General features: G+C 43.8%; 1 protein-coding gene across 1 annotated transcript in view; it reads right to left on the reverse strand.

Moving 5' to 3' along the window:
- Positions 1-26,761, reverse strand: part of ACTR3 (actin related protein 3) — an 859,006-nt gene that overhangs the window by 405,135 nt on the left and 427,110 nt on the right. Inside the window, exon 5 of the mRNA XM_044074929.1 lies at positions 9,023-9,118. Within this exon, the coding sequence (XP_043930864.1) occupies positions 9,023-9,118 (96 nt within the window). The remainder of the gene's footprint in view (positions 1-9,022; positions 9,119-26,761) is intronic.

The raw sequence follows: 26,761 nt of genomic DNA on the forward strand, positions 1-26,761 counted from the left end.
CATGAATCCCAGAGCCTGCAGGATTTTCCTTGCAGTCAGCCTGGTGTAATTTGCTAGTGTTCTGAAGTATTGAATTAGTTGCCCCTGCTTCTCTGGCGTGAGGTAGGCCATCTGGGTGTTTGTGTCCAAATTGGCACCCAGGAAAATTATCTTCCGAGAGGGTATCAGCCTTGATTTCTTTTTGTTGACTGTGTATCCCAGAGAGTTCAATAACATTATTACATAAGCCAGATGTTTCAGAGGAATGTGCTTGCTGTCCACTTGGATCAGGCAGTCGTCCAAACAGGGGTATATTTGTATCCCTTGAAGTCTGCATTAGGCAATTACTGATGACAGGCATTTCTTGAATACTCTGGGCGCAGTAGATAAGCCAAAGGGCAATGCAGAGAATTGATAATGGGTTGAACCTGCAAGAAATCTGAGGTACCTTCTGCAATTTTGTCTGATTGGGACATGCAGGTATGCCTCCTTGAGGTCCAATGTTACCAGCCAAGACTCCTTGCCCAGCATGGGAAGAAGTTGCTGTAGAGTAAGCATCTTGAATTTTGGTACGAGTAGAAATGTGTTTAGGATGGATAGGTCCAAAATAGGTCTCCAATCTTTTCCCTTTCTTGGCACCAGAAATAGCCTGGAATAAAAACCTTGACCTTGTTCGGGCGTAGGTACCTCTTGAATAGCTTTCATGTTTAAGAGCTCTGTAATTTGCCTTTGTGCCTCTGCCCTTTGATTGTGTGGCAGGTTTGGCATGCCTCTCATTATTGGAAGGGTGTGAAAATGGAATTTGTAGCCTCTGTTTATAATGTCCAGGATCCATTTGTCCTTTGTGACAATATGCCAATTTTTTGAAAATAATGCCAGCTTTCCTCCTAAGGGGGCTGCCATTTGAGACCTGGTTGGCATGCAAAGGGGAAAGTCATTGGGTTTGCTTTCTGAAAGATTGTGAGTTGTCCTCACCACCTCTTTGTGTAGGAGCTTGCCATTGTCTGCCTCTAAACGATCCGTGGGATTGTCATCTGCCCCTCAGGCGCCTGTATCTGCCTCTTTGGGGTCTGTCTGTGGCAGGAAAGGACCAGTTTTATGGAAAGCCAATTTCTACTAAAACGTGGGGGTTGAACCTGTAGAAATTCTTTCACGGTTTGCATTGATTTAGCCTTTTCCTCCATTTTCCTTAATACCTCCTCAGCATTAGCTCCAAATAGTACATCCTTTTGAAGAGGGGTGTCTAATAATTTAGCTTTGACATGATCAGGCAAGGCTTGTTCCTTGAGCCAGGCATGCCTACATATGACTGATCCTGTAACAGCAGCTTTACATGAGGCCTCTAGAGCATCAAAACCACACTGTAAGGTATGCTTACCCACTTGTTCTGCACTATGCATCAAATCCTGCAACTCCTTCAAGTCTGGTTGTTCAGGTTGTGACATTTTACTTTTCAATTGTGATAACAGAAACTGTTGGTATTTTAGCATATGAAACTGACAGTTTAAGCCCCTCACGGATAAGGTAGCAGAGGTATATACCTTTTTTCCCCACCTTTCTACGGATCTGGAATCTCTCTCGGAAGGCAATGGATTTTTAGCAATGGAGGCCTTAACTCCCTTGGGGCCCTGTGAGATGGTTTCTGGGTCAGCAGCATGGCTTTTGTATAGAAATTGGTGTGAGTCAGGAACCCTGTAGTACCGGTCAGGCTTAACTGGAGCTGGAGGTAGAGAGTCTGGGTTAAGGCAGGCCTCCGAGTAAACATCATCTAGGATGTCCAAGACAGGAGGTATAGCCAGAGGCCTGTGCTGAGGTAGCAATAGAAATTCCCTGAGCCTTTTCTTGGAATCTGAATAATCTTGGCCTTCCCAGTGGAAGTGTTCCCTTAAGGTATGCAAAGTTTCCCCAAATGAGGAATCCTCAGGGGGGGATACAGAAGGGATGGACTCCTCCGCATCAGAGTCTTCAAAAGGGGAGTAAGAATGTTCCTGATCATCAGAGTGCTCTGAAATAATGGAGCCCTGATCAGAGGAGGGGGAATCTTCCTCCACTCTGGACCTTTTGTTCGGTGGGGGCTGAGAACCTCTGATAAGAGTAATTAAATCCTCAGCCATTTTAAGCATCTGTTTCTTAGGCATGGGGCCTGGAGATGCGGCCTGTGTATAGATGGGGCCTGTGTAGCTGGTCTCTTAGAGTGCATGGTTGCTTTAGACTTTGTGAAAGCCTTGATGGAGAAAGAAGAGGAAGGTCTGAAGACACCTTGAGTGGAGGTGGACCTGTCCACATTCTGAGTTTCAACGCCAACAGTGGCTTCGGTATCTGTAGTCGGGGTGTGGGCCGAGGAGCCTGCGACCTCGGGCACAGGAGACACTATCAAAGAAGTGTCGTCAGTAGTCAGGGGCTGCATAGGCGCCTCGATGAGAACCGGACCACGTGTAGTCGGCTTTGGCGTGGTGTCGGTAGAGGCCGCGGACCTCGTGTGTCGGTCCTTGTCTTTGCGTTTTTTAGACAAAACCGGAGTCGGAGTATCCGACGACATAGTATAGTTAAATGCTTTCCCAAAATAATGCTGGGCGAACTCCGCCCGATGCTTAATAGTGCGTTTGTTGAATGTAGCACAAAAGCGACAGACCGAGACGTTGTGGTCTGGGCCTAAACAAGGTATACAGAGGGAATGGAAATCCTTATGCGGTATTTGCTTCCCACAAGAAATACAATTATTAACTTTGACATTGGTCTGAGGCAAGAAAAGTTTCCCCAACGGGGTACTTAGCTTTTAAGAAGACTACAGTTTCCAAATTTTCGTAATCTCAGGAGCTGGCCGACCGACACTTGCGAACTGCTTCTGCTTCGGGCACCGCGCGGCAAGAAAGACTGAAGAAAATGGCGTCGGCTGATTCCTTTATACCCCTGTTGCACTGACGTCAGGGAAGAAGCGACGACAACAGACGCCGGACCTAGACTTTGGAATTCGGCCGACCGAGGACCCGCCTGACGGCAGGAGAACCCATCTGTTATGACTGCAGCTGTATGCACGATGAACATCCTGTAAATCCTTATTTTCAGCACAATCAGGAATCAACATCATTTTCTGATTAAGCAATCCCTGTAATATGCTGCTGATATTTTAACATATGAAACTAGCAGTTTAAGGCCCTAATGGCCAAAGTTGTAGAAGTGTATACCTTCTTACCCCATCTATCCAGCACCCTGTAGTCTCTATCAGAGGGGGTAGGGTTTTTGGCAGTAGTAGCTTTAATGCCCTTGGGTCCCTGTGGAATGGGCTCAGGATCCGCAGTAGGATTTTTAAAAAGGAACTTGTGAAAGTCAGGGACCCTGTAATTTCTATCAGGTTTTCTGAGAGCAGGAGGTAGAGAGTCAGGGGCCAAGCTAGATTCCGAAAAGGCATCATCAACAATGTCTAGTACAGGAGGTATGGCTACAGGCCAGTGCTGGGGCAGGAGTAAGAAATAAGGGAATAGAATCCTCATAGGTAGATAAGGGCAAATCCTGGTCATCAGAGGAGACAGAAAATTCAGAATCCTAGTCATAAGTATCATAAGCAAACTCACTCCTAGGTCTCTTAGAGGGGGAAGGTTGGCTTCCCCCTAATTAAAAGTAATAAGGTCTTCAGCCATTCTTATTTGTTTTTAGGCATACAGACCTGCCAAGGCGGTCTGGGCGTCAGTTTTCTAGGCATGGTTCGAGATTTTGGCCTTGAAGACGATGGCATTGGTTTAATACGCAGGTCAGTTGGCCTGAATACACCCTCAGAAGCCGGTGCCTGTACAGCGGCTCTGGACCCATCCAAGGTAGAGACATCCGCAGGTTCCACAGTTGAAGCATCTCGCGGCATACTGGACTCCGAATGGGTCTCAGTAGAGACCTGCGAATCTGAAGTAGCGAGTATCAGGGACTGCGAGAGCACCTCACTGAGCACCGGCGAACTGGCGACTGGCTTAGGAGAAGCGTCATCGGCAGCTTTGGACCTAAGCGGCCCGTCTCTGTCTTTATCTTTGCATTTTTTTGGAATGTCGGTAGTTGGATGGCTTACCAAAGACATATCAGGATAATTGAACCGAACACCAAAATATTTGGAAGCAAAAATATACTGATGACTGATCGTGGTTTAAATAAGGCAAAAAAACGACAGCGAGGTACATCGTGGTCAGGGCCTAGGCAAGGAATACAGTACGAATGAAAATCTTTATGAGGTATTTGCTTTCCACAAGTAATGCAATTTACTTTTACGGACATCGGTTAAGAGCAAGAAAAAGTTTCCCCAACCGGGTACTTAGCTTTTAGTTGAAGACTTCGTTCTGAAATTCAAAAATGAAAATTTCAGGAGTCGGCCGACCGGCACTTGCGAACTGCTTCTGCTTCGGGCACCGCAGGGCAAGAAAGACTGATGTACTTGCATTGGCTGTATGTTTTATACCCCTGACAACCAGACATCATGAAAGATGAGACAACAACTGACGCAGGACCCAATACTTTGTAAATCAGGCCAACTGAGGGCTCCTGCAAGCAGATAACCCAAATGTGATTACTGCAACAGTGAAACATGAAGAACATCAAATGGACTACTTATTGTCACCTGTGTAGACTGGATCCACCAATGAACATCCTTTTTGCATGTGTTCGTTATCAAAATTCTGTGAGACATGGACAACTCCTGCATGGACCACTGAGTGAAGAGAAGCCATTGTAGTATTCTCATGTGTAGGCAGGCTAAGGTAACCAAAGTTATTGCTGCTGCCATTGAACCCAAACCTTGAATACAAACCTCACCTGAACTTTATTTTTTCTCAACAGGACTGACACTTGATGGCGCAATGTTAGGACTCTTTCTGAGGGCAGTTTTGCAACCATGCTTTTTGTATTTAAATCTTCTCCTATAAAAGTAATATGTTGAGAAGGCAACAAGGCAGATTTTTTGAAATTGACTGTAATGCCCAACTCTGAGCAGAGACAGACTGTAGTGTCCCTCGCCTTGATTAGTAGATGCTTGGCGGTGGCAGTCAGGAGCCAGTCGTCTAAGTATAGAAACACCTGGAATACTAGACACCTCAGGTGAGCCGTAACCACTGCCATGCATTTGTTGAACACCCTGGGGGCTGTGGTGAGACCAAAGGGCAGGGCTCTGAACTGGTAATGACTGGCTCCCAGCCGGAACAGCAGACATCTCCTGAAGTGCCTGTTCATTTTTGTGTGACAGTACACATCCTGGAGATCTATCGAGCATATCCAATTGTCCTCTCCCAGAAAGGGAAGTATGGACTGCAGTGTTACTATCCGAAATTTTGCTTTCTTTACTAACTTATTTAGTCTGCTGAGGTCCAATATTGGTTTCCAGTCCACTGTCTTCTTTGGAACTAAAAAGAATCTTGAGTAAATTCCGGATCTCGATTGGTCTGCAGGGACTTTTTGGATGGCTCTTTTTTCTAGCAACCTTTAGATTTCTAGGGTTGCTTGATCCCCTTGACTGAGTGGTAAGTCTGAGATTAATTTTTGTGGATGGGGTGGATGACAGAAGGGAATGTTGTATCCCCTGGATATGACAGAATGTACCCATCTGTCTTTGGTGATGTTTTGGCAGGCTTCTGGGTACAGTGATAGTCTCCCCCGACTGCCTCCAGAGATGGACAAGCAGGTCTCCTTTCAGGAGTGCTGGAAGGGCCTACCAGAGAACGTATCTGTCGCCCTGGTTCTGCGGATCCCCTCTGCCATGAGGATGGCATCTTCCATTATCATTTCCCCCCTGCCCCTAGGGGAAAATTCGCCATGTGCAGCAGGCAAAGTTCCTTGTGATTTCCGGAACCACATCTTTCCACTCTTCTGACCTTTGGGGTAAGGTCTAGTAGGGGCGGAATAATGCACTCCCATGGCAGACAGAGCTTTGCCGTCCTGTTCACACCTGGTGAGAGTTTCTTTAACTTTTGGCCCAAACATGGACGAGCCATCAAAAGGGGCGTTAGTAAAGGATGACATGAAGGGTTCAGCAAAGCCGCATCCAGGAATGTCTCCTCAGAGCAATTCCTGTGCCTGCTGCCCTACTCGCTCCATCACCCACATACAAAATCAGGTGCATGAAGGAATTTGCTGTGGAGGTTAAGGTTGCAAGCCGAGTCATTACGGTCTCTGGGAGCGCCTCAGCTGTAGCAACTTGGCGGGAATCTCCCAACTCCTTGGAGATCCCTCTGAAGTTTCGTGAAATGAGTAACATAATTCAGCAACCTCAGAATAAACGCCACTGAGGAAAACATACGGTTCCTATATCTGTCTATCATTCGAGATTCTTTGCTCGAAGGATGGACAGATGAAGATGTTTTAGTTAATTCCTTCTTAGTGGACGCCGCCACCACCATAGCATCTACCGGAACACCTTTTGTAAGAAAATGCCTGTCCTCGGGGGCAGTGATAAACTTATTTGGCCTCCTCGGAACAGGGTCCATCGTCTCTGGAGAGCCCCACGCCTTCCAATTGACTACCCGCAATAGTTTGTCAAAAGGCAGAGACACCCAAGTGGTGGAGGGTCAAGAGCCGAATGCCTCTAGGTAAACAGACTCATCCTCAGAAGAGGATAGGGACTTCCACTCACCCCGCTGTTTAAGGATCTCTATGATATCTGATAATGGGACATCCTCAGAGTGAATGTGGGGACCCTTCTGAATTCTCGAAGCCTGTATCCGATGTGACAGACTCAGGGGAGTTTATATACTTCCTCTTACATGTACGCTTCTGAGGGATCTACTCAGAGGGATGTTCTGGGGAGGTCTCAGAAGAAAATGTCTCACCCAAAGGGGTAACCTGAGGCATGGTCTCCCTGCGCTTGGGCTGGAACAGGTGAAGTGTAAGTTGACACTGGCCCCCACAGGGGAAGAGTGTCCTGAGCAGAGGGTGGAGCAGACTCACGGGAAAGCACACTCCTCATCACCTCGTAGGCACCTCGATCCTGGCCAGAGAGGGTCTCTGGTTCAGAGGAACCCGGAGATTTCCCCCGCACCAAGGATGAGGACTCCGAGGCCGATGTCGATGCTGAACTTACCTGTGCCGAAGCTCCGAATGGGTGAGCTGGGTCCAACAAAAGTCCGAGCCGACTCTCCACCCCGGAGCTGACGGGTGAGTGTCAGCTCCCACCATCCTTCGACAGAAGCGATCGGAGCAGACATCAGTACCGAAACTCCAGATGTGGTTCTTGGAACCGACGGTTCCACCACTACGACCTCCAGATGCTCTGGCTCTGAACACGACAGAGTCAAAGGAGGAATAACTGGTACAGAAGAAATGGACTTCGGCTCCACATCCTTTTGGGTTGTACTGGACAGAATTTTAGCTAGGGCCGGTGTCTTGAGCAACCTCTGCACCACACGCTCCACATCATCATCCAATAAACTCTTGAATGATCTGGAGGAGTACACTGAGGACTTGTGGCCACCAGCCACAGACTGTACAAATGGGGATTGTGGCACCGAGCGTACAGGCTCAAAAGGACAGTGACCGGTCCCCTCTTTCTCTTGGATGATTCCAAAGTAACTGGTGGAACCGAAGGAAATTTGTCTTTCTCGGATCAGACAGACTTTGGATCCAAGACAATGGTAACTAGAGTCAACTGCTTTGTTGGCTCAGAAGCCAGAGCTGATGGTGATTTTGAAGTTGAAGGGTGCTGTGGGGCTTTGTTCAAAGGGTCCTTTAAGAAGCCCTCTATTAATAAGTTTATTCTTGTGCTCCTGTAGGACTCCTGCACTAAATCCATGACAAATGGAACAAGAGAGCCCTGCAGGTGCACTGCCCCTAAACAATAGACACAGCTGGTATGTCCATCAGTGATGGACATCTTCTGTGTACAGGAATCACATTTTTTTAAAACCTGAATGCTTTTCCTTAGACATACTGCAGAACAAATAGTGCAGTTAACCATGTCTTGCTCAGGGCCAAAGCAAAAGGTTTACTGGATGTGCAAGTCCTTGTGGTGAATTTGAACTTACAGGCACAGTGGTTAACTTATTTTGACAGTGGATTTAACTCAATCTACGTAGGAAGCCCTTTCTTAAGGGATTGTACAGTGGGGTACTTATTTCAAATACTCTTGGATTGCAGGTCTGGGCTAACTATACTGTACATACAAATGTTTAAAAACTGCATTCATATTAAGCTTCTCCAATGCTTTTTGTGTGTGTGTATTTCTGCTTTCTGTACGGAGACTGAAACTGATCAATCATCATAAGTGCTCTGCCCTGTTTAACGCGTTCCAACAAAAAAACAAATACCAGACTACAGTGCACTCAAGACATACCTAAAATGGAGCAGGCAAATGCCACCTATATTACTAGGTTCAATGAGCCATTTGAGGTAAGGCACCATCAGCCAGACCATGTGCGAAGAATTCCCAAAAATGAGAAGTCAGGCTGTACATCAGGCTCAGATTGCAGCACAGAGCCCTAAGAGTTATGACTGCAATGTGACCCATGAAGAACACATTGCACCATGCAGATTCTCAACTTTTTTCATTTCATTTCCTGTGGCATATAGTTTACTTTCTCAGATAACATTAACAGCAGTAGAAGGTAGTCTCTTCCTTCCATCCACCACACCAAAATTGCAAGGCAAAATCCAGTTGCCAAATTACCAACATTAAATTCAGAACTCTACTTTTCTCTTTCCCAGGTATGTATCCACAGGACCCTTAACATATCTCACCCAAATACTACATCAAACTTCTCTTCAACCCTAAAACAAAAAAAATGAGGGGAAGGGAGTGCGCAGAAGACAGAATACTGATTTGGAGCACTAATTATTTCATTTCCTTCTATACTCACATCGTTAGATTTAGGAATACTATACATCATAGCAAATAAAACTACCACCAGCTCTTCCCATGAATTATATTCCTTTTCTAAACTTCTTAAATGCTATACACCTTTTCCACGTCACCAATATGACAAAAAACATATCAACTTCTACGCTTTTTCATTAACTTATACGCTTTTTCATTAACTTATACTGTATATGCATACAGGAATATTGCATATTTAGTTTTTACCTGAACAGCAATGTAAAGGCCTGGAACATTGAAAGACTCAAACATGATTTCAGCAGTATACTCTCTATTTTCAGGGGTGTTTAACGGAGGTTCAGTCTGTAAAGACAGAAAATTAAATTTAATACTTTTTCTTATGCAAAACTACATGAAAATCATGTTTCTATAAACTAAATTAAGGAAAACAAATTTGTTGCACTGAAAGGCTAATTGGAAAATTCAGAGATGTCTTCATATCTGTGTATCTGTATGCAACGGTTCTATAATTCAGAAAAAAACAGCACTTACCCATTGGATGTTTCCTTGCCTAGGTCAATAATGGTTAACAAGAAATTTGTTGACTGTGTTTAAAAAAGTCTGGTTTTGACCGTAGAAATGATAATTAAAATACTTACAAGGTGCCATCAACAGAAGAGTATTAAACTTGGCATCAAGGCACTGAAAAGCACTGGCTATGAAGCTGTGTTTACCACATTTAAAAAAAGACATAACTTCAATAGCTTTCATCTAAAACAGCATATCATTTTAAAACCTTGTGTTATAAAATAAATACTATTTATTTACTTGCATTTGTTTACCGGGATAGTCCACTAGGCTATTAAGAGCCCATTTTCACTGGAGGCACAGGGAGAAAAGCTCCATAAAAAAACATAGAACATTTAATACAATAAACAATGCGAAAATATATATGAAAATGTAACATTATACAAGCATTTTAGCATATTCATTCATTTTAATTGCTATTTGCCTTTGCATTTTTTTTTCAGTTAAAAAGATTTATCTGAAAAAAAATGCAAAGGCAAACAGCAATTAGTTAAAATGAATGAATATGCTAAAATGCACTCTTGAGATTACAAAAAAAGTTAAATAAAAGTGAAAAGAGTGCATTATGAAAGATATTACATTTTAAGTGTAGTTAAGTTATCCCTAGAGACTTAACTGACAAAGAAATTTGAAATACGAGTATATACAAAAATGTCAGTCAGGTTATAATGGGAGGAGGTTTAGTACAAGTACAGATCCAGTTGGCAGACAGGTGTTTAACGCAAAGAAGTTTTGAAAGAAGCAAGATTCTGAGTAGTTCAAATTGCTAATGGAAGGGCACTCCAGGCTCTGGCTACCACAAGAGTGAAGTAGTCGACCTGCAGGTAGGATGGGGCTTGTGGGTCTGCAAAAAGGTGCTGTTTTTCAGATCTAACGGACCTATTGGGAAGATAGTGGGCAAATAAAGAACTTAGAGCAGGACAATCTGAGGGTTTTAAGATTATTTTGTGTGCTGTAGTTAATTGCTGATAGGTGAGATATAGTGTGGGAGTTCAAGCCAGTTCAGTAAGTGTAGGGATAAGCAGCGGTGGGCAGACTGTCTGGCACTTGTTGTGAACTTGGCAACATGTTTCAAGTTTTGTTTTTTGGGAGGACAGCAGGTTAGTAAGCAAGGGGGCACAGTAGATAACGCAGGGAAGTAGATGAGTGTTTGCAAGTACTAGTTTAGTGGAAGGAGAAAGGAAATATTTATGCCTGTAAAGAGTATCTAGTTTTTGGTGTGTTTTATTGAGAGAGTGCTGTATATGCAGGTTGAATTTTAGGCTTTCATCAATTATGCCTAGCAGTTTAGTGTGGTTAACTGCATCAATGTTTGTGTTATTCTGGGAAAGTATACTGAACTGTGATTTGTTTATGGAAGTGAACTTTGAACAATCCTATAAAATTTGGATTGTATACTTGGTTTTAACTCTGGTGAAGTTCTATTGAATATAAAAGAATGAATGCGCTTAGCAGTTGTGCTTGGGACTCCTTCCATGCTTGCTTTTGTTGGATTGTTCAATGTTCACTTGATGTTTTTAATTCTACTCTTGCTTTTTGTTCTGTTTATGGAAGTGCTTTTCTTGGGGGTGAATATAAGTTTGACTTTGCTGGGATTAAGAGACAAATGGTTGTTGTATAACCAGGTCTCCATGGAAGTAAATGCCAACTGAATGATTTGTTGCAGATCTGATGTAGTGTCTGTGGAGCATATAATAGTGGAGTTATCTGCATACCTATGAAAGACCTCTGAGTGAAGAGGAAGTGGCCCTAATAATATGCCTTGGGGAACACCAGCAGAAGTGTGAAAATATGGCAAAAGACAGTTTTGCCATCTAACTGCCTGTTGTCTGTCTGATAAGTAACTAGAAAACTAGCCAAGAGAGGGAGGTGACAGACTAGCATTTGAGAGAGGAGTTAGAAGTGAGTGACATTCTGTACCAAAAGTTTCTGAGAAGTGAAGAAATAGGGTGGATACAACTTTCCCTAGGTCACAGGCTTTATTGACTGTATCCATAAAGGATATTAAAGCAGATGGAGTACTATGACCTGGTCTGAATCCATGTTGAGTTGGAGATAGGATTTGGTTATTAAGGAGGAAATGCAGAAGTTGCATGTCTAGGCATTTTTCAAGGAGCTTAAGAGATAGGATATAAAACGGCTATGTTTCGGTAGTTTTCAGGTATGGGTAGAGTTGTCTCCTTTGGGAAGGGGTAGAATAAAAGCTTTTTTCCAAAGTTTTGGGACATATGACTCTTGGATGGACCTACTGACGAGTATACAATGGCATCTGCAGTAAGTTTTAGATATTCAGTAGGTAGTTTGTCTGCTGCGTTACAGTTGGGGTTTAGTCTGAGAAGTAGGCTTTTTATAGTAGAAGATGGGATAAGTAGTGAGACTCTGGATGAAGCATTTACTGCTGATTCATCTGTAAGTGAGGCTGTAGAGAAAGGGGAATGGGAGAGATGGGGTAGTGCAGCTATTCCAGTACAATTTGTACTAGAGTGGAGTTGCAAAAAGTTAGCAGTAATGTTAGCTATAGAATTTATGAAGTGTGAGTTGAATAGACTGGCTATTTGTTTTGGTGTTTTGTGTTGGTGTGGGCACAGGTTGCTTTTTGTGCCAAAGTTTAGAAGCGATCTTATACATGTCCAGAATTTTTTGGGACTCTGCATATGACTTGAAGTTTTAAACAGTGCTCTCTTATCTTTGGATACTAGTTGTTCTGCTTGGTTACAGAGCTGTTTGAATCTCAATATAGATCTGAAGGGTTTTTATGTTTTTGCCACCATTTCCATGTTTTATCTCTAATTGGCATTACATTTTTAGTAGGTTTGGCTAGCCATGGAGCATGACTGGTTTAAGCCCTTTTTACTTTGGGGGGAGGGTGCAAGACTAACATTTCTAAAAAGGTTGTGGTGAAGTTATCCAGAGCATCATCTAGAGGAAGACATTTTAAGTTAGTCCACTTCATACTTTTTAGTATACTGGAGAATATCTGTGGGTTAAAATTGGTAAGATTCCCAACATGTTTGTAATTAGGCTGTTTGTGGAAGGAGGATGCTACTTGATGATCAAAGGCTGGGAGGTGATCATTTATACCATTTGGGAGAGTACCAGCGGAGGAGATTTTTGTAAGGTCAGAAACCAGTATCCAGTCAAGGACGGATCATGGAACCCTCCTTAGTAATTCTATTACATATTGTTGAAGGGGGTGATCAGTTGAGTGAAGTGAAATAGGTTTACATTTGAGGCTGGAAATTTAGAACAAAAATTTAACCACTTAATATTTACATCACCTAGAATGATGGTTTCATTTTTAATAGTGCTACAGTTCCAAGACAGTATTTCTTCCAGTATCAGTATGTTATTGCCAAGGGAAACGTGAAGGACTAAACTAATATCTTTCGACTTTTCCTAGTTAGGGGTCGACACAGCAGAACTCCGGTCTGCTAATGATTAGCAGTGGATTTTTTACGGTGCCGAGTTGCCAGCCCGATGCCCAACCTTCAAAGAAGGCACATCCATTCACGCACCTACCTGCATGTCTTTAAACGTCACTTGACCGCAGGGAGGACATGCAGACTCCACAAAGAAGGTGCTCCAGCCGAGAATCGAATAGGAGAACCTCTTGCTGTGAGGCGACAATGCTAACCGCTGCACTACCGCGGCTATAGGGGGAATGCAAAGGACTATGATGCATACATTTTTTTTACTTATTTTTAGGATGGAGACCAGAATTTTAGCAATAGAGAATTGTGGGATGATATCTTTGCATAGGAATACATTGTACATATTAGGGTAAAGGAGTGTTACACCTCCTCCTTTTTTGTGGAGGCAATCAGTCCTTATTACATTGTAGCCTGGAAGGAGGAATTCAGAATCGTTTATATCTGATTTAAGCCAGGTTTTGGTGGCAGCAGTAATATCAGGTTGAGTGTTTTCCAGGCATGAAGGTCCGTAGATTTGTTACAAATACTTTGTAAGTTTAGCGTACAATATGTAGAGTTTTACAATAATTATTGGGCTTGGATGGTGCAAGGAAGGGTGGAGGAAGTAGGATCTGGACTAGGGTGTATGTCTCCATACAGGGATAAGATCAAAAATATGAAAGAGTGGAGAAATCGATATTGCATTCTCACTGAATTGACAATGTAGACTAGAAGGGACAGGGTAGAGGTGTTTAATGAAATATAATGAACAGAATTGTTTGCTGGGAGAATTTTTACTTTGGAGAGGAGTAGTGGAGTTATTTGAGAGATGCTGGGAGATATTTCTAAGTAGCATTCAGATGCAGTTGATAGAAAGATGGTTACATAAGTTGGTTTAGTGATAAGGTTGAGTTGAGTGAAAAATGATGTAGTAGTAAAACTAGAAATAGTGTAGCAAGAGATGGGAAAAGTACATTTGAACTGGAGGGAGACACCTGGAAGAGCAGTTCAACTGTCAGTGGTTAGGTGTGTAAGCTGAGCTACTAGGATATGACTGGTTTGTTTGAAGTAGTGGGTGGAGTTATAGGATATAAATTTAGGAGTAGTAGGGATGGGTGGGAATTGGAGGTAGGGGAGTGGAATGAGCCAGAGAATAGCAGGCAGGAACTGGACCCTGTTTGAAGCTGCCATCAGGATCAGTAAGCTACTATGTCAGAGTGTTACATTATAAATTCTATCCTTATATTAGACTGACTGAACACTTATGACTTAGTGAAAATATAGGACATACACACCTGTAAACTGAGAAAATGTCAAACAGAAGTGTGTAGATAGGAGATACGATGCTAACTAATTTGGACCGTAAATGATTCTTGGGTGAATACAAGTAGTAACAGTGTGATTGGAAGAGACAGATGCAGGTAATTAACAGAAAGTTTTAAGTTACAGAGCAGTATCAGTAAAATAAAAATGCTGGTGACTAGCAGGAATAGTTCACAGTTACAGCAGGGGGAAAAGTTGAAATCTGAAGGGAGATAATGAGAGGGTTTCAATTAAGTAGCTACTACAGCAAAACCATCTGGAAGAAAAAAAACTTTTACAAAAAGGGTAAGCTACTGGAAGACAAACAGTATGGGGATACCAGAGCATCCCGGTGATGTGCAGCGGGTGACTATAGGTAACACAGTTGCAGGTAAAAAACAGTTAATTTGGCACACACATTAAACTGAAATATGGGCAGGAGCTCAGCCACTAATAATCTTCAAATACAGCAATCCCACTAGCTCAATAGTATAAACATCTATTTCACTTTAGATTCAAGTTCAAAAACTGTCGCTGTTGGCCAGTCAAAGTAATATCAACAAAGCATGATGCAACTCTCTATTCTTCGAGACCCCAGGGTCTACAGGCAGATGTACAACTGTACAGTATTGAAGGGGAGCACAGTGGCATGCCCAAGTGTGCTATAAGATGGGCACAACTTCTGGTGCACCCACTGTATGCTACAGTCCTGGGGGAGGGGTACACTTAGTGAAGCAAAACATCACTGACATCTGGACAGCTGTTGCACACAAGCTATCACCAACCTCTGGCTTTCCTGCTGCCCAGCTAACCATGATAATTCTTCTTTCGGCTTTTCCCGATTAGGGGTTGCCACAGCGGATCAGCTGTCCGCTCATGATTGGCAGTGGAGTTTTACAGTGTCGAGTTGCCAGCCCGGCGCCTAACCTTCCACAGAAGGCACACAAATGCACACACTCACACCTAGGGCCAATTTAGTGTGTCCAATCCACCTATGGGATGTGGGAGGAAACCGGAGCACCCGGAGGCAACCCACGCGACCACAGGGAGGACATGCAGACTCCACACAGAAGGCACCCAGCCAAGAATCGAACCAGAGAACCTCTTGCTGTGAGGTGACAACGCTAATCCCTGCACCACCGTGGCTGCCCCAGCTAACCAGTGGAGGATCCTTCAAGACAAGATGTAAAGGTAAAAACAGACAGCTAGCCCAAAGGTAATGACTCTTCACACACTGCCCAAAGTAGTTCTGAGATGCAACATACCACAACCTGAGGAAATGCGTTTCACAGACCCATACTGTCCCCAACAATTCACAGTGATACTGCACAGGCTCCACCTTTCTGACTGAAGTAGTAATTTCCCAAGTCTTACTTCCAAGGGTCCACTATTCACATGAACAAACCTCTTTCCTTTCACTAACATTCAACTCCATCATTTCCACTTCCCTACACATTGTGCAGTGTGTCCAAATCTTATTCATACCCTTACTTCATTAATGTACTCATACTAAACACTGCAATTTTCTGCCCATCTCTCTCAGTCTCTCCCTCAGCTGTCAATTTGTTACCTCTGCAGTGCATACTTTTCTATAAGCCTAACTTCCCTTCCACATGCAAATTTCCCTTTAGAACGGCAGGAACAGCAAACAATACTCTTCCTGCATCACTACTCAGTGCACATATGTGGAAAGATGGCCTTAACATCGGTAAATCATTACTTGCACTATTTTTTATTTAACTTTGCTAACCAGGGTAGACTGGTCCACAACAAGAGACGAGACAAATGACACCTGCTTAGTTTGTTTACAAAGCATGAAAAATTACCAAGTCCAAATTCTGTACTGTTACACTCTAGGAGACAGACTAATAATGTATCTCATAACATATACATACATATGCATAGGAAACCTTGACTTAAGACTTGGAAGTGGTAGTATGTGCGATGAAGAGCACCTACTTGCTCTGGCTTTGCATTACATACATTCTTAATTGCCAAGTGTGATAATTTAAACAAACGTGTTTAGAGAAAGCATTTATCCTACAGATCTCTCAATTAAGTACTTCATATTTCCCCACATGTTAGTTACTTTCCAGTATAGGTGAGACAGGTTTCTCACATCTGTGTTACTTTTAGAGAAGTCTGGAAACTGGGATGTTAAAATTAGCCAGTACCCTAATGTACCTCTCTCCAAACAACTTAATCTACAAGTCATGTAGAGTAGCACCTTTGTCAATTTTCATTTTATCCTCAACTGATGGGACAGAGTCCCCAGCTACCTAAAATCCAGGGTGGACTCGAGAAAGGATATTCTTGAGCATGACTGAGCCAAATGATGCTCTACCTCTGGAAACCAGATCCAATTTGCAATGAGCAACAAAGGTATGGGGAGTAGCCCAGGTTGCTGCTGTGTATCCATCATCCATGGACATTCTGGAGTGAAACACTGAGAAAGTAGCCATGGATCTAGTTGAATGGGCTTGTAACGGCTTAGGTAGAGTAATACAGTTCGTTAGCCAGTGAGAAAGTGACTTTGGCAACTGTTTAACTGGTTTTCCCAATTTTACTTCTGTGAATGAAATAATTTATCAGATTTTCTGATGTCTTTTGTTCTATGTAGGTATAAATGTAATTGTCTGTGGACATGCAATAAATGTAATATGTATTCACCCTTGTTAGCAAATTTAGGAAAGAATACTAGCAAATCAATGGATATATTACACTCTGACACCACTTTAGGAAGAAAGGAAGCATTAGTGTGCAGTGCAACTCTCCCCTTGTGAAAAATCAAGTATGGTGGTTTACAGGACAAGGCTTGAATCTCAAACATTTGTCTGGCAGAGGTTAACAGACACCAGACAGACAGTCTTCCAGGAAAGATATTTAAGGTCACTGTAACAAAAGGAGATACAAAATTCCAGATAGCTGGGCTGGCAGTAAATTATATGTCAATTGTGAATATTAATATTACTTATACAGAAGTGTAACAAAAGTAGATACTGCATAGGTTTCTGGAATTTTGTAAATAGTTGCATAATTTGTGAATGTCAACATGCTTCATGTAAGATGCTTGTGTTACAGATGTATTAGAACTATACTTCATATTGTACAGATGTGTGCTGAAAAGATATTTTGTAAAGTAGCGAGCAGAAATGTATATACACTACTGTAACTGTTTAAATGTACATATTTTAACGTATATATTTTAACAGGGGAAACTGGAACACAGGAGATTATCTTGCAAAACTTCAGAAGAATAGTTGAAATTAAATTACTTTATGGCTGTGTCAAACAAAAGATGTTCTCTCTCAGTTTTGGTGCAGTAACAGACACAATGTCTAGAAAGAATAGTTGTGTAAACTCTTACCACAGATGTCCTTCTCTTCCATGTTGCAGTGTTCAGTACTCTTGGGTTTCCTCCTCTTGCTACCAAAACATCCAGCCAATGTTCAAAAGCTTGCAGTCACTGCCAGGTGCATGGGATGCCTGACATGACTAGAGGTACTTGGGCCATAAAAGTGACTTCTGCACACACCAGACCTCAGAACTGAGTGCTGTGCAAGTTCAGTGCCATCTAAGAAGAGCCAAAAAGTGAAAAGGTGGGAAAGGAGGCAGGGAAGGAATACTGCAACATGGAAGAGAAGGACATCTATGGCTATAGTAAGATTTTACAGAACTATTCTATATCTTTCTATTACCATGCTGCAGTATTCAGTACTCGTGGGCGAGTGCCAAAGCTCACTGTGATGTAGAGGGTGGTGGCTGGAAAGAATTCTCCAGAAATCCATGGAGGATTGCCCTGCAAATCCAGCCCTGGACCTAGAAATGGGATCCAACCTGTAATGTTTGGTGAATGTATGGACAGATGTCCATGTAGTTGCTTCTAAAATGGTGGCAGTGTCTAATCCTTTAAAGAAGGCTCCTGAGGAAGCCATGGTGCTAGAGGAGTGTGCTTTAACCTTGGATTCCAAGGATTTCCCATGATGTGCACAGCAGAAGGTAATTGTCCATGAAATCCAGGCAGAAATTGCCTGTTTAGTTATAGCTTCCCAGAGCCCTGGGGTGGAAGAAGATAAACAACCGGTCAGATTTTCTGATGGATTTAGTCTTGTCTAAGTAGAACCTGAGTTGCCTGTGCACATCAAGGGAATGTAAAACTTTCTCACAGTCACTCTGAGGGTGGGCAAGCAAGGTGGGGAGGTGAATAGCTTGGTTTAAGGAAAGCTCACTGACCACCTTGGGCATGAAAAAAGGATTTGTCCTAAGGGTTGCCCTGTCTTTGTGGAAGATGAGGAAAGGGGGGATGGCCATGAGAGCTTGCAACTCTATACACTCTTCTAGCTGATGTCAAAGCCACTAGGAGTACTGTTTTCCATGTGCAGTGTTTCAGAGAAGCATTGATGCCAGTTCAAAAGGGGGGGGGTGAGTTTCTCCAAGACATAATTCAGGTCCCAGGGAGGGGGAATAAGTTTCCTGGGGGGCCTGAGGTGCAGCACACCATTTAAGAACAACTTTGCAGGCATTCTGGAAGCCAAAGGAGGTTTTAGAGACAGACAAGCTGAAATTGCAGCCAGGTGAGCCTTGATGAAGGAGTACGCTAACTCTGTCTGCAGAAATTCACACAGATATTACAGTACCAGAGGGACATCCCCCTGAAAGGGGTTCAACTGTCTTTGAAGACACCAGACACAGAATCTTTTCCATTTAGATATACAAGATCGCATAGTATTAGGTTCCCTGGCCTCCTGCAGGACTGTGATCACGTCCTCATTGCATAGAATTCTATCATCCACAGGGTGAAGTGTAGAGATTTGCCAGTGAAAATGTATTGGATATTCCTTGTCCTGTGCGAGAAGGTCCATTCCTTGGGGTAACTTGTGGTGATTGCCTTTGGCAAAATGCAGGAGGAGGGGGAACTAATACTCTCTTGGCCTAAAGGGGGTCACCAACAATATTTTCAGTCTATCCTTCTGAATTTTCAGAAGCACTTTTTGAAGAAATGGCAAGGGGGGAAATCCATAAAGAAATATCCCCTTCCAGGAAATTGAAAAGGTGTCTGTTGCCCTCGCCAGAGGAATGGGCAGCCTGGTGCAAAAAGCTGGAAGTTGTCTGTTCATGGGGGTGGCAAACAGATCTACTTAAGGTGTACCCCATTTGTGGACTATGTCCAAGAATTCAAGGGACTATGACATGGACCTGCTTAAGGTGTCTGCCTGAGAATTCAGTTTTGAAGGGATGTGCACTGCTTGAAGTGTGACTCTCTGCTTTATGGCAAGCTCTCAGACTAGAAGAGTTAAGCCTGCATAGCAAATATGACTCAAGTTCCCCATACTTGTTAACATTCCACAGCACTGTTGTGCTGTCTGTGAACAGTTTCAATGGGTCTTGTTTCAGTGAGGGCAGAAAGGCCTTCAGGGCCAAAAGCATTGCTCTCATCTCTCTGACACCGATATGGTCCTGTTTGGAGGAACTCGGGCCAAGTACCCTGGACCCTTAGTAAGCCCATGACTGCTCCCCACCCCAGGTCTGAGGCATCTGTGTACATTTCCTGCACTGGCAGGGGTACTTGCAGGTATAGGCCTTGGTTGTTGCTGACCTGATTTAGCCACCACTGAATCTCTTTCTAGAGGCAAGTTAAGAAGGGGATCAATTCCAGAGGATGAGAGTGCAGAGTCCATATGGATCTTGGGTACCACTGTAGCTTTCTCATGTGAAGTCTTGCCAATGGTAGCATGGGAATGGTCGAGGCCATGTGGCCCAGGAGCCTGAGGTACTGCCTGGCAGTCAATTCTGTGGCCTGAAGGCCAACGAGCAAGTACTGCCTTAACCTTTCCACCTTTTGGGGAGGTAGGAAGGCCTTCATGACCTCTGTTCGGATTCTGCACTCCAAGACGATCAGGTCTTGAGAAGGGGTCAGGTTGGACTTACAGTAATTTATCTTGAACCTCAGCACCTGCAGGAGGGGAAGAGAGATCTGAAGATGGAGTAGGAGGGATTCTTTGCAATCCGCCTAAATAAGCAGGTCATCTAAGGGGAAAATTTGAATCCCTTGTTTCATGCAGAAGGCCACCACTGGTGCCAGGCACTTGGTGAAGACCCTCAGTGTTTTAGATAGACCAAAGGGCAAGACCAAGAATTGATAATGTGAGGAGGTCACATAGAATCGCAGGTATCTCCTGAAACTGGGTCTGATGGGAATGTGAAGGTAGGCATCCTTGATGTCCAAGGTGGTCATGAACCCCTGAGGCAAGATCAGAACAAAAAGTGTTTGCAAGGTAAGAATCGGAAAGGGCACTTGCAGAAAGAAATTTAGGTGGGAAAGATGTAGGAGTGGTCTCCAGGGCCCATCTTTCCTTGGGACTACAAAGATGGGCCTGGAATAGAATCACTTTCCCTTTTCTGAAGGCAGGACAGGTTGAATAGTACCTTGTGAAATGAGGATGTCTAAAACTGGTTGACAAAGATGCAACTGTTCTTTGAGGGTCTGGGGAATACCTCTCCAAGATGGGGTAGTGATCCAGGTCATGAAAGCCCTTTTCCAAACGGGCTAGGGCATACATGGACATATGGGTTTGGTAATTTACTCCCTGAAAGCTAGGGAGGAAGATGTGTAAACCTTCTTCCCCAGGCGTTCCATGGCCATGCTTATCTTTGTCAGTAGGCAGGAGGGGAAACGATGGAAGTAGTTTGGAGGCCTGGTCCACTGAAACACAGTGCCAAGGTCAGCAGAAGGGCACAACCAAAAATTTGGCCCTTTCTGGGACTTTGCAGAACCTGTCAGGCTGAGAGTCTGGGTTGAGAGATGCTGCAGTGAATTCAGCAAGAAAGGCTGGCAGTACTGGGGGTACAGCTGAAGGGACAGGGGAGTCCATTTGAAGGAGTTTGTAATATCTTTTCTGGACTTCTGTCATCTCAGAAGAGTCCAATTTAAAATGTTCCATCTTAGTAATGGTCTCCCAAAAGGTGAGATCCTCAGCTGGGGAGTCTGCTTCAGCAGAATCTTCCTCTGGGGAGGCATAGCCAAGAGGGGAGGTTAATTGTGAGACATAGGAAAGTGAATCCTCTGAGGAAGACTCGGGGGATTCTTCCAACTCCACCTGAGAGGTGTCTTATCTGCAGCCTAGGACTCATCACGGGGGGGGGGGGACACTGGAGAGGGTAAGGGAGTAGCAGACCTTAAGGCCATGAAGGCATTGAATAAACTTTGTGAAAAGGCCTGCCAATCAGGCTGGCTTTCTGTAGGGGGAGAAGTATGCTTTCTCTTCTCCTTTTTCAGAGAAGGCCTATTAGGCATCTGGGTTAGAGTAGGTCTGGGGTCACTTAGCAGCGTGGTAGGGGAGGGATCCGTCTGGGCGGCAGGTGCAAGCAGAGGTTCCCCCTCACTGTTGGAAGCCAACATCTGTGGGACATTTGAGGATGTGTCTTCTGCTCCGGGTTCTGCTGCTTCCACATTGATGCACGCTCTGCCCGTATCAGCGGTGACCGATCGTTCCTCCATGCCGTTGGCCACAACAGGAACGTCAGGTGGTGGAGGCACAGCTACAACTGCAGGCCTAGAAGTTTTGGGACTTTTTCTTGGGCAGCTCAACAGGCTAATCGGACAGCCCCTCCAAACCGAAGACTAAGCACTTTGAATCACAGATTCTATATGTATATATTCAACCCATGCAATCTGCTAAGCAGGGTTTTTGGGACAAAGGCCTGTCAGATGGGGCAGGCCTTATGCTCATGCGTAGTCCCTAAACAAAACAGGCAGAGCTCATGGGCATCTTTATGGGGAACCTGACGGTTGCAATTGCAGTTACCCTTCCTGGATGACATGAACCCACAGAAACGTGCAGGGACCCAAAAACAAAACATCCCCAGTGGCGTACTTAACATTCTTGATCAGAGAGCTGGCACGGCAGGAACAGCTGACGTTCAACTGGCGGCAGAGAAGTTCTGAGGTCTGGTATGTGCAGATGTCACTTTTATGGCCCAAGTACCTCTAGCCATGTCTGATGTCGCATGCACCTGGCAGTGATTGCAAGCTTTTGAATACTGGCCGGAAGTTCGGGTAGCAACAGGAGGAAACCCAAGAGTACTGAATACTGCAACATGGGAATAGAAGGAAATCTAGAAGTTTTTTGTATAGTCTTGGAAGTGTTTACTGTTTTATGACTTCCAAGTTCTGCCTCCGATCTAAGAAAGGCCATGTGTTTTCACAGATAGATGCTAAATGCTACCAGCTATATCAGTGCGTGTTTTCACCTGGGACAGTCAGATGACAAGAAGTTATGTCATTCGGCAAGCTATCCCAGCAGTAATATTTGAGTTATTAAGAACTCTGAGGGATTGGGAATTTTGTATTTTGTCTTTGACCTAACAAGAACATCCACTCAACACATCTGCTTGCTTGCTAGGGTACAGTAAGTTCTCTTGGATATAGTGAGGAATATAGTGGAATATAGCTTAGACATTTTCTTTATTTGAGACTGTCTTGCAATATTTTAAATATTTCCTGTGATTTTGAACTCTGATGCAACTCTGATTATTTACTGAGTATTTTCTTGTGCTTTTATTATTTATTGTTAAACATATTTAAACCTTTCATTGGGACGGATATTTGTGAGACATTTAAATTCTGAGAGTACTTGCATACTTATTTGGTGACACTGTGTAGGTCACTCCTAATAGCCTTGCTCTTGATCAAACTACCATTTGGATTAATAGTAACATTACACAGTAAGATTGGACCCCCTTTGTTAAGGGCCTTAAAGTAGCTGATCAGGACCTGGCTCGCGCCAGTGATAACTACCTTATAGTTTGAGCAGAAGGGGGCATAGCTAGTAAACCTGTGCCAGCCTGTCCTGGATGGCGTGTGTGTGTGTGTGTGTGTGTGTGTGTGTGTGTGTGTGTGTGTGTGTGTGTGTGTGTGTGTGTGTGTGCAAATCAAACCTCAAAGTGTGTGTGTCAGCTACTTGGGTAGGGACATGAAGCACTGATTGGACAGAAGGTGCTGAGGTCTTGGCTTGGCCACACAGCTAAGATCTAAACTCTGTAGCTGTGCCAGTGGGGAGTATTATTGGGCATCTGGAGAAAGAGGGAGAAACCATCCCCAGAATGACTGTGGTCTCCGTGTGCTCTTAAGGGAAATTGCACTGGATGCAGAGAGCTGCATCTGGAAATTGTGTGCGAGTGTGTGAGTGCGTGAGTGTGTACATACTTGTCATCCTCACAATGTACATCACCCACTGGTGCTACTGGTGAGGACTGAGGTTCCTTGATTACTGGTCAAGTGTTGGGGCGTCACAGTCAAATGTAGCTGTTGGTTCAAAGAGGGATTTACCAAGAGCCTGCACTACCAGATTCAGGTCACATGGAGGAGTAGGATGGCTAAAAGGAGGTCTTAGAAGAAGAGTGCCTTTCAAGAAGGCTTTGCTTAATTTATGAGAGGCAACAGAGGAACCATTAAAACCAAAGTGAAAATATGATATGGCCACTAACTGAACTTTAATGGTCGATGAACTAGCTCCTCTTTTAAAAAGATGGGACAAAAATTCAAGAATGCTACGTATAGGGGCTGAAAAGGGTTCAATATTATTTAGATAAGCCCAATGAACAAACCTCTTCCATTTGCTGGAATAGAGCTTTCTAGTAGAAGTCTTATGAGACGATAAAAATATCTGAGGAACAGGTGAAGAGAGCATCGGTTGTCTGGCTAACAGTGGAATTAGAGAAAGCCAGGCAGTCAACCTAAGGGTGGTTATGTTTGGATGAATCATGCCTGCTGGGTGAGACAGGAGGTCTGAAGTTGGATCCAGAATCCAAGGTTGGTGAATCAAGTAAGGCCAAAGGTAGGAGAACCAAATTTGTCTAGGCCAGTAAGGTGCAATGAGGATGACTTTGCTCTTCAACATGGCAGCTTTCTGAAGGAATTTTGGAATTAGCAATATGGGTGTAAAAGCAGAGAGTAGACTGGGGGGGCACAATCAAGAAGTATAGTATCCTTCGGTGATTTTCCCCTGTGAGGGGATTAGGGCAAAGTACCTGCTGCATTTGCTGTTTAGTGGGGAGGCAAAAAGATCACAGCAAGGCTGGTCAAACTGACGGAAAATTATTTCTGTGGCGTTCTTGTTGAGGGACCATTCATGAGGAAGAAAGAATGCACCTACTCAGTCTGCTATTACATTGGATTCCCCGGAATATGTGTGCTATGAGAAAGTGGTTGGATGAAATTACTCATTGCCAAACTGAGCTTCTCGACACAAGGGGTAGGATCTGGTCCTTTCTTGCTTGTTGATGCATCAAACTACTGACATGTAGTCTGGCTGAATTGCAATAGTCCCCAAAGGGAGTGCATTCTGGAAGGCCTGCAACACTAAAGCACTGCTCTCATCTCTAGGACACTGATGTGCAAGTTGGCCTCTTCGTAGACCAAGTGCCTTGAGCTTCTTTCTACAGAAAATGCCTCCCACCAGCTGGAAAGCATCTGAAGCCACTATCACCTTTGGCTGAGTGAGAAAAAACTGACAGCCTTGCAGAATCTGATCTGATAAAATCCACCACCTGAGATTTCTATTGCATGTGAGTGATTATTATCTGATAAGACATAGGCTGGTAAAGTTTTGACCACTGTATGGCTAGCATCCACTGAAGAATTCTCATGTAAAATCTGTCTAAAGGAACTAATGTTATTGCAGTTGCCATTGAACCCAGAGCTTGAAGGACCAGGTAGGGCTGAAATCTTGGTACTGCAACTCATCTTTCTGACCTGTGATCTTATGGTCTGAACTCTTGAAGGTTGTAGTGAAGCTATGGCTGACTGTGTTGAGTATCACTCCTACGAAGTCTAGACTCTGAGTTGGTTTGAGTTGAGACTTTTTGAAGTTTAGGGTTATCCCCAGAAGAGAGCAAGTCTGGAGAAAGTACAGTTGTGTACACTTACCATAAATGTAGATGTTAGAGTGTATTCACTGTTGTAGTCATTACATTTGGGTAATCTGCTGGCAGGTTGCCCTCAGTCAGCCTGATTAACAAAGTCTTGGGACCTGCATCGGTTGCTGTCCCTTCTTCCATGACGTCAGGTCATCAGGGGGTATAAAACATGCAGCCGACGCCATTACATCAGTTTTTTCTTGCCCCGGATGTCAGGTGCCCCCCCAAATGGGGAGCCAAATATTTAAGTAATTAAAAACACAAAAATATACCTCCAAACAAAAGCAAATACACCAAAAAGGCTTTTAAACATAGTAAAGGAAAGTAGAGATATAGTAAGAGAAAACAGGGGGTTGGAGGGAGGGTAACCAGGACTGCAACAGTGAATACACTCGAACATCTATGGTAAGTGTACACAACTGTACTATGTTCTTCATGTTTCACTGTTGCAGTCATTACATTTGGGTAGATTCCCAAAGCTATGGTTGGGAGGATGGATTTATACAGCATTAGGACCAGCTATAAGGCCCTGCAGGACAGCAGTGGCAAAGCCAGCTCTGGATTTAGAGAAGAAAGGTAAATGGTAATGTTTGGTGAATGTATGAACTGAGCACCATGTAGCAGCTTCTAGTATGTCTCTGGTAGGAAGATCTCTGACAAAGGCTGTAGAAGTAGATGCAGCCCTGGTGGAATGAGATCTGATCCCCTCGGGGATAGTTTTATCATGGTGCATATAGCAGAAACGAATGCAATGGCTTATCCATTTGGAAATAGTCTGCTTTGAAATAGCCTTTCCCTCTGCCCCTGCAGCAAATGCCACTAGTACTTGTTCAAATTTTCTTAGAGATTTTGTCCTGTTTAAGTAAAATCTAAGTTGTCTGTGGACATCCAATGAATGCAGAATCCACTCCCCCCTTGTTCTGTGGATTGGGGAAAAAAAGTTGGCAAATGAATGGTCTGATTAAGAGCCACACTGGATACCACCTTAGGCATGAAGGATGGACTGGTCCCGAGAGAGACCCTGTCTGCATGAAAAATAATGAAAGGCTCCACTGCCATAAGAGCCTGTAATTCGGAAATCCTTCTAGCTGAAGTGACTGCTAAAAGAAAAGCTGTTTTCCAAGAAAGAAATTAAGTCTGCAGCTGGCTCGAAAGGAGGAAGAGAGTTTTTCCCAATACAAAATTGAGGTCCCAGGCAGGGGTTGGAGCTCTCCTGTGTGGTCTTAAGTTTTTGGCCCCTCTGAGATACTGCTTTAGCACAGGATGAGAGAAGGTGGGGGGGGGGTTCTGTGTTGTAATGAGCTGAAATGGCTGAGGTATGGATTTTTATGGAAGAAAAGGACAGGCCCTTGTGAAGCATTCTCAGTTAAGTATTGTAAAATCTGAGGAATATTGGGCACTGCTGTAATTATCCCTTGTGATTGATTCCAGGCACAGAATCTTTTCCATTTGTCAGCATAAGATTTTTTAGTACTAGGCCTTCTTGCCTCTAAAATGACATCCGTCACAGGTTTGCTGAGGGATGCTAAGGGTGAATTTAGGTGATTAGTCATGCTGCAAGATTCAAAGTTTGGAGATGAGTGTGCAGAATTTGGTTGTTCTGCTGACACAGTAAGTAAGGTGACTGAGGCAGGTGTCACAGTGGAAGGTGTGACACATCGCACAGGAGTGGGTACCAGTGCTGGCGACGCCAGTCTGGAGCAATCAAAATAATTTTTGGTTTGTCCTGTTTGACTTTTAGTAGAACTTTGGAGAGCAGAGGCAGAGGGGGAAAAGCACAGACTGATAG

The sequence above is a fragment of the Protopterus annectens genome, chromosome 6.part0, assembly GCF_019279795.1.
Source record: "Protopterus annectens isolate FY-2018-M chromosome 6.part0, PAN1.0, whole genome shotgun sequence".
NCBI classification, from domain to species: Eukaryota; Metazoa; Chordata; order Ceratodontiformes; family Protopteridae; genus Protopterus; species Protopterus annectens.